The sequence below is a fragment of the Electrona antarctica genome, assembly GCF_951216825.1.
Source record: "Electrona antarctica genome assembly, chromosome: 15".
Lineage (NCBI taxonomy): Eukaryota > Metazoa > Chordata > Actinopteri > Myctophiformes > Myctophidae > Electrona > Electrona antarctica.
This window is the reverse complement of record NC_136796.1, coordinates 36,332,185-36,341,429: the sequence shown is the minus strand read 5'-3', so window position 1 is coordinate 36,341,429 and position 9,245 is coordinate 36,332,185. Positions and strand designations below refer to the sequence as shown.

Below are 9,245 nucleotides of genomic sequence, written 5' to 3'. Positions count from 1 at the left end.
GTTAGGGTGTCCGCCCTGAGACTGGGAGGTCGGTGGTTCGATCCCTGGCCAGGGTCATAACAAGAGACTCCGAAAAATGGGACCCAATGCCTCCCCTCCCTACTTGGCACTCAGAATCAAGGGTTGGACATACTAGCATCATGTCCAGGGGGTGTACATCAAGCTGCCGCACGCTACAGAAACAGGAGATAGGCTCCTGCCTTATGGCTCAGCAAGGCTTAAGAGTGGCATACCAAATCTGGTCATCATAACCCCTAGTACAGCTGGTTTTCTATTTTATACCACAAAATCCTCTGAGTTAATATAACTCTATGAGTTAAACATGTTCAACTTAACATGCATAACATTGTTCTGACGTCCTTGTTATTCTCTAGACTACACCTGAGACACTCGTAAAGGTCAATTCAATTAACTACCTGGCAGGGATAGAAAACCAGAGGTTCCCTGAGCACCTCGGTTGGGAAGCAACTCATTGAAATACCATTCAGCTTTTCTACAGTAATTCCCCCCCAAAGGGAAAATATGGCAATTAGGTGATAATGGCAACAATGTCTCAGGTGAGGTATACCTGTGCAACTGTATCTTTAACGTGGTTACATGGTGAACATCTTGCAGCATGTCCGCAACAGTAGCATCGGGAGCGTCTGTCACACTGGACAGAGGCACTGGGTTCCACCTGCCCACCTGGATCAGACCTGCAAAAGACACGGTAGCAGTGTTGATTTTGACAGCACATTTTGGTTTTAGTTTTTAAGGAGACAAAAATAAGTAATTTTTTGGGTGAACTGCTGCTCCTTTTACTCAGGACCGCAGGCAAAATGCGCACACAGGACTCGTACAACGCGCACAGACAGAGTAAAAGTAGACCACAGATATAAATTTCACGCTTTAATATTTTGACGTTAGTGCGACGCTGATAAAATATACGATACTTACCGGGTGAGAAGCGAGGAACCATGTGCGTGGGTCTAATGTGCCAGTGCGTAGTCGTGACAAATGATATGCTACATGTAGGTAACAGCTGTATATACACACCCAACACGCTCCCATTGCCACGGCAGCGTGCTCATAAAGAATACTGAGCGCACTCCATTTGCAAGGCAGTGCAGACATAGGAATAGAGTGATGGTAATTATACAGAGGAAGATATAAGTTAGTGCAGCTACAGTAGGCCGATGTGTGGATAGAAGGTAATAAATATTCACGCGCTGACTGAGAGGCTCTTCAACACACCTATATGTGGTTATGTGAGCATAATGTGTGTCTGTACCTGCACTTTGCCAGTGCATATAGGACCCACTTGTTTGTGCACCGCCTTTTGTCTGTGTGTGTGTGTGTGTAGTAAGAATGTTTAGGACGACCATCGAGCCGATTCTACACTATGGCTCCGAGACATGGACACTTTCAAAGATATTAGAGAAACAGCTGGATGGCACTTAACACCCGCCTTCTAATGAGAGCGCAAAATCTCTCTTGGAAGAGCCACCCATCGACTTCTCTAATATACGGCAACCTTCCCCATGTTTCTTCACTAGTCTTCACTAGTCCGATCCAGAAGAACACCGTTTGCTGGCCACTGCTACAGAGCTGATCATGAGGTTATCCTTCTTCTCTGGAATCCTGCCTCAAAGCAGACCAGAGGTAGAAAACTGTTGTTCCCTGATGTCATCACTAAGGACACATGCATCAGTAATCAAGAACTGGGGATGGCAATGAAGGACCGGGAAGTCTGGCGTGGAATTGTGAAATCCATGATCTCGACCGCGGTCGAAAAATTATGATGATGTGTGTGTGTGTGTGTGTGTGTGTGTGTGTGTGTGTGTGTGTGTATATGTGTGTGTGTGTATATGTGTGTGTGTGTGTGTGTGTGTGTGTGTGTGTGTGTGTGTGCGTGCGTGCGTGCGTGCGTGCGTGCGTGCGTGCGTGCGTGCGTGCGTGCGTGCGTGCGTGCGTGCGTGCGTGTGTGCGTGCGTGTGTGCGTGCGTGCGCACACGTGCGTGCATGTGTGCGCGTACCTTTGGCTTGCGCGGCAGAGCTGTGCGAGTAACCCAGGGACAGCAGGGCCATCTCTATCAGCTGGTTGAACAGCAGGTCCCTCCTGACCAGCACAAATTCGGCGTGCTCCTCTTTCCTCTCCCTCTCCCTCGTGGCCAGGCTCTCCCGGTGCTCCACCACACAGAACACGGGCAGCAGGCTCCCTATATGGGTTGGACGGACGGGACAATCACGACAGAGATTTCAAATTCTCAAATAGACAAACACAACACTAGACAGGCTACTCATCTTCATACTTTTATCGTACCAGCCATAGTCAGTTTTACAGAGGTACTACACTATGCTCTACTGGTCTGCAACTGTCTCTGTCTCTTAATCTCTCTAAATGTCTCATAGAAGAACACATTGAAGTTGTATGTTCTGATTAATCAGATCACTTAAATTATTCTTATTCTAATTATTATCTCTTCCCTGTTTTGTTTATTTTTATTATAATTCTTTACATAATATTGAAGCCGATATGGCAACTATGTTGACAATACTGTCTCGATAATCATGTTCTAGATAATAAAGTGTCTTTTCAATCATGTTCCAGACTTTTTCTTTATACTATGCAATCATGTTATCTGTATAATAATATCGTATATAAGCCCTTTGGGCTTCTTGTCTCCTCCTAGCACTTTCCTTTTTTATTTTCTACGTATTTTCCCTTTTGTATTGTTTTTATACTGTGCTAAATCAAATCAAATCAAATCAAGAGATAATAATAACGTGTGACTGTGGTCACAGTGTCAGAGATGGACAGTGCACGGAATTTCCCCAATCTTGCACGATCGTGAATCTTGCGCGATTGTGAAAATACATTTCGAGTAAATATTCCCTGCCAGTGACCACCACACTCCAGCAGATTTGGCTGACTATAAAATCGACTAACAACAAAGAGTAACTATAGGCCCTATGCCTTATCTGTTTCATCTACTTCCTGGAATCAGATGGAACTTCATCTGATAATAACACTGATAACCATCTCCCATATGGTTCTCTTTCTCTCTGACTAGGCAGCTATAGCTCTGGTCCATAGCTAACTGGGCAGCATACCTCTCTTGTGCCAGCTCTTGCTCAGTGGCCTCGGCGAAGTGGGTTTCTGGGCTGGAGGAGGAGGAGGAGGAACCGGGGCTTTGGCCCCTGGACTCCCCTGCCTGCTCCTCTCGTGGATTATCAGGGGCCCTGCTCCTCCTCCTCCGCCGTTCTGGTCCAACCGGGCCAGCTTGGCCGGAGGAGGCCGGGTGTCAAGCACCGGATCGCAGCCCTCGGGTGGCCTGGTTCCGTTACAGGAGTCCATCTTGGGGCGTCCTTTTAGTGACACCTCCGATCACACACACACACGCACGCACGCACGCACGCACACACACACACACACACACACACACACACACACACACACACACACACACACACACACACACACACACACCTGAGGATCAATGGAGAGTAAGACAATAAGGGTAAGACAGTGTAGCATTATAAGAGCAACAAATTAACAATAGGTTACATTATGATTTAGGACTTTTTTTTAGGTTAAGAGGGCCACTTTAGCATTGTTGATAATGTTCACATAGACAAAAACTATTTCGTCTCACACTACAATAACATAGTGACCTGTATATGCTTCTGTTCTGTCCGACTCCAACGGGACTGGGGAGTAAATCCGGGTCAGAATTTAGAAATGACCTTCACACATAAAACAAAGATGCGACGATCGAGGGGGGGGGGGGGGGGGGAAACCAACATTTGACTTCTGGTAGTGCTAATGCGTGCTGCGACACCTTTCAACATGACAACCTCCCGGATCTCCATGGGAAAAGTACGCCGTCTCATTCCGTTCATTTGCGGGACCAAAGCGAGCAATCTTGTTCATATAATCCTCTACGATGAAGTTTCCCAAAGCAAAAAGCCAACCTGTTTCAGCCAGCGCAACGTGAATGCTCATGGAGCCAGTGGAGCCGTCAACAGCCGTCAGCCGAACTAACACATCAACCAGGTAGCCTACATCCATCCACATGGCACACAAAATGCATGTTTATCCTTTCAGTCTGCGCGGAAAAAAACACACCTGTGTTCCTCCTCCCGTCGCGACGCGATGTGTAGTCTAACTACAACTCTATTATGAATGAGCTCCGTCCCTCGCCGTCACTTGATGCTACTAAAAGTCGATCGGTCGGCATCATAAATCGTGTGTGGTGGTGCCGGTGGTGTCTTCTGTCTTCACTGTCTTGGTTTCGCCCCGTCGACCATCCATTCACAACACTGTCCGGCGTGCATGTGCCTCGCGTAGCGCTGTGCCACTGACGCGCGATTTAGCACCGTTATTAAGTTCAGCGCGACCGACCTCAGTCATACTCATATCATCATATCCAGAAGACCTTTACAAGCTGCTGCTGCTGCTGTGGAGGAACCAGCTGGTGAGACTGAGAGAACAATACAGTAGCGAATAGCGATCCATGTTCTGATCTAGAATCTATAACTGGTCCTCCTGAGGTCCTCTCTTCTGTCACAGCACAGCCAACAAACATCACATTGTGGAAAGCATGGGCTTTCAATTGTTGGTTGCACTTACAAGCCCTGCGCGAACATCACAGCGCGCACGCACGCGCGCGCGCACACACACACACACACACACACACACACACACACACACACACACACAGTCACACACACACACACACACACACACACGCAGAGAGAGAGAGAGACTCATAAAAGCAAAGGACCCAGCTGTATTAGCATATGGTGTAATAATGAATTCACTAGCGCGCCGCGTAAATGTATTAAATCTGACAATTGCGCATAAATGTATTTATTATTTTCTGCTGCATGCTGTGAGTGCACTTGTTATTGTCTTTAGGGTGTTCCAAACTCTCCATGGAAACAGAGGAATAGGCAAATGTGGAAGTTAGTGACTTGGGCTGTCATTAACTTCTCAAAAGAAAATGTATTTCCACATAATTTGCGTATGGTTTATGTTTAATCTAGACTGTACCACAGTTCTTTCTTATTGTATGCAACAATAGTGAACATGTATGCCAAGCAAGGGGCCCTAGAAATGAAATATCAAATGTGCTTCATCACATTATCATTTATATGTAGGCGATAATCCCTGATGACGATGAGATGATAGTGATACTATATAGAAATAGTTGATATACAAAAGTAATTCAAGCTTTTGCATGTCGATGGACCATGTTCATCAGATTTTGTAATACACTTACTTAACTGTACAAATCACTTAAAATCAGCCTAGTGAGTTGAGCCCATAGAGGACGACCTAGAGAGAGTGAGTGGAAAAATAGACTCTGACTCTGAAAGTCTGACTCTGACAAATCTGACTAAGGAAGATTAAGGACCGTAGTCTTTTTTTTATCCTTGTGATTATGCTGGGTCAGATGTATATTATTATACATGTGACATTAAGATTTTATTTAATGATCATCAATCAATCAATCAATCGATCAAAGATCCCATGAACAGATGGAGAAAAAAAAGAAATACTATACCTTGAGGTTTTGAAAGCAGTTGTATTATTAAATTCCCATGGAGTCTATAGAGACAGTGGAGGTGCTGTGGTCCAGGCAGCACGGCTCTGGTCTGGGTCTGGGGGCTGCTGTGGTCCAGGCAGCACGGCTCTGGTCTGGGTCTGGGGGCTGCTTCACAGAATTCCACCATGCAGCCGCATCATCATGCACCGCTAGAACTGCATGTCAACCTGCCTCTATACTGCTACCCAACAACTGCTGCCTCAGGTCTCTCCCAAAGTACACTAGACAGACACCTTCTCTCAGTGCACACATCACAAAACAGGGGGTGGAGTGATAGCATATAGTGATGTTTGTTTGTGCGCGTGCATATGTGCGAGTGCGTGCGTGCGTGCGTGCGTGCGTGCGTGCGTGCGTGCGTGCGTGCGTGCGTGCGTGTGAGAGAGAGAGAGAGATAGAGAGAGACAGAGAGAGCATTCACACTGTTAGATATGAGTCAGAGACCTGACTTGCCCAATGACACGTTGGAAATCAGAGTGGTTGCTGACTGTGTCACTATACAGCAGGATGAAAGTGTCAACAACATGGTGGAGGATGTACCACAAAGTAACTGTGTATATAGGGGTCGACAGAAAGACAGCGAAACAGTATAACAGAGATGGACGGATGGATATGCAGAGGGAAAGAGAGAGACAGTAACAAAAGAGACAAAGAGATACAGTATATAAAGGGACAGGTGTTGGGGAGGGATAAAGAAAGACGGCGCTGTAGTACTTTTGCCTAATTAGACAAAGTGAATTAGCTATCTCCCCAGCCAGAACGAGTCATGGCTGGTTACACATCATTCATGCTGACTAATTTAGAGAGAGAGAGATGTCACTCAGCTAAACCCAGCGTGTGTGTGTGTGTGTGTGTGTGTGTGTGTGTGTGTGTGTGTGTGTGTGTGTGTGTGTGTGTGCGTGACTGTGTGCACACAAGTGCACGTGCAAGGTCGTGCAAATGTGTGTGTTCACACATACCTAATTGTACCTGGCATGTAGGGCTTATGTGCTTATGTGTCGTGTATTTAATCTGTGCTAGTATATTCAAATGATATGCCCTTTCCGTGTGCGTGTGTGTGTGTGTGTGTGTGTGTGTGTGTGTGTGTGTGTGTGTGTGTGTGTGTGTGTGTGTGTGTGTGTGTGTGTGTGTGTGTGTGTGTGCGTGCGTGCGTGCGTGCGTGCGTGCGTGCGCACACTCGCACACATGCATGTGTGCACATCATGCATGCATTTGTGTGTGTGTGTGTGTGTGTGTGTATTCTATGTGTGTGCACGCATGTGCTTGTTGTGCATTGGCGTTCATGTGTTTGCCTAATCTCCCCCTTTCCCCTCACTTCTCGTCCTATCAGTGGCTCGCTACATCGTTACTGAGGCTGGCATGCTAAATGATAATTAAGACCATTACACGCTCACAGAGCGTGCTACACCGGCGCGGTGCACAGCTCCTTCATTCGGAGCCCTTATCTCGGGGGATTCCCCCTCGTACTCCCACAGTCGTGTATCTCTCCAAATTAGGTTAGATTTTCATTCCACCTCTTTCACCGTGGATGTGATGTGGTTATTATAAAGTCATGATGTGGTTACTGGGGCCCCACGGATGCTGGATGAGAAAGGGCTATAGGCCTCATGCTGGCACAGTACAAGAGCAGATGAGAGCGACTGTCGGCGACACATGTACCGGTTCAAATGGATGCTCGAGCGCCAGCGCATGTGTCCGTGACGTGTACACGCGCAGCATACACATAAATGCATCAATGAGAGCACACATGCGCACCTGCCGACAGGTGTAGACGTATAGTGTCAGTGCATGACACACAAAGACAGAGGCTATAACTCAGTTACCTGTATACACGCCACATACTGTAATTATACCGGCCTGTTCACTCCCAAGTTCACACCCATCTCTGAACTCTGGCGTCTATCTAAAACACATTGAAACGCACACCTTTACCATCAGCCCATAGCCTTGATCATCAGGGATCTAATCTGACCCCATCTTACCCTAGAAACCCATTTCTTGTACAAGTATACTGTATTAGAGATCCATACAATAAGCTTATCGCTGACATTGTGCTGGAGCCATGCTTGAAGACACCTCTCTCCTCAGGTTTCCCTTGACTCTGGGGCGTGGATGGGCTCCTTGGCCCTGATAATGCATCAGCGCTGGTATCAGGTGTTAGCCAGGGCAACTGTACCCCGGGGTTAAGGCGGATTGCCTATTGAACCCATCAAAAGATCACACTCAAATGAACCATAGGCTTTATGGCCTCTTTAATAGGGGAGGTTCAGGGACTAAATTGAAGGCACTCTCCTGTAGATATCAGATGAGATAGAGGTGGATCGTTTTGCGTGTCTGTAATTAGCAGTCACAAACAACATTCAGGCCTGTGACCTACTGACATGATGTGGCGACAATGTGTTTTTTTGGGAGACATCAGGACATGCAGTAATTGGCATTGGCAGTGTTGGAGCAAGTTGCTTTAAAAATTACATTTCTTACTTTCAATTAATGTAAGGAATGGGGGGAGGGGACATAATGTTCGAGAACTTAGATACTTAGAACTTAGAACGTAGAGGTAGAGGGAGCCAGATTATTGAGTGACTTGTAGGCCAGGTATAGTAAACAGGATTTTGTAGTGGATTCTTTGTTTGACAGGGAGCCAGTGTACGTCTTGGAGGACAGGTGGAATAGAATATAAGAATGCTAATAAAGTATAGGGTACATGCGCATGCATAAAGTGAGTGTCAAATCGAGTGTCAAAGTGAGTTTAATGTCGTTTAACGTTTAATGTAATCAGACTTTTCTGTTTGGATACATGTATGGGCTGTCAAGGCCAGAAAGTAGTTTCTTGCCACTCAGTAGATGTTCCCGCATAACTTCCGGGTATGATGAATCAATCATCTGATCTTTTCCTCTTTTGAAAATCATGTGATCGTGCCGATTTCCGATCACGTGATCGGATCGGGACATCTTTAATGATGATGATGTCATGCGCATACCCTCCATTAAAATGCTATTTTAGCAGCCTACAGTGTACATTTCCATGTCATGATGAAACACAATCAACTCAGAAGCTGCAGCACCGGCATCTACAGTGCAGGGTACATACCGGTATTTAGAAATTCAAGTCTATTCACCATAAAGTCTAATTAATTAATGTTAGACGAGCTGTTTCTAACTGAATTATTTAGAATCAAGTAATTTATTACTTGATATACATAGTAACTGTTATATAATTTGTAAAAGTAATATTATATAACACTAACAGATACTGATGAAATACTTTACCCCATACATTAGTCAACGGAGAATAGAGGAGCAGTCATTATTGTCTTGGGTGCATTTTTTGTGTAATATACAATCGGTGTGAAAGGTGGATTTGTCTTTTGTGTTTTTGTTTTTTTTACAGAATACTATATGATTTGTGTGTGCACATAACATGCATGCGTGTGTGCGTGCGTGCTTGCGTGCGTGTGTGTCATTCCTGTTAGTCAAGGTATATGTGCTAAAAGAAGTGCTTTATCAGTGCTGTGGGAGAGCCATTCCCACTTCCTGGATAGCACCAGAGAGCATGATAATTAAATGGCAAGTGAGTGTGTGCTGAATGGGCGCGACGCCAGATCAATTTAGGACCATACCGAGGCACCCTGGTGACTCAACCAGTTAATGTCCTGT

The 9,245-nt window shown here is 45.8% G+C and overlaps 1 protein-coding gene across 1 annotated transcript in view; it reads right to left on the bottom strand.

The window, feature by feature from the left end:
* satb1a (SATB homeobox 1a) overlaps positions 1–3,337 on the bottom strand; it is a gene marked incomplete at both ends in the record, with an annotated part of 19,748 nt that extends 16,411 nt beyond the window's left edge. Inside the window, 3 exons of the mRNA XM_079522089.1 lie at positions 569–695; positions 2,016–2,198; positions 3,094–3,337. Coding sequence (XP_079378215.1) covers positions 569–695; positions 2,016–2,198; positions 3,094–3,337 — 554 coding nt within the window. The remainder of the gene's footprint in view (positions 1–568; positions 696–2,015; positions 2,199–3,093) is intronic.
* Positions 3,338–9,245: the final 5,908 nt, after the last annotated feature.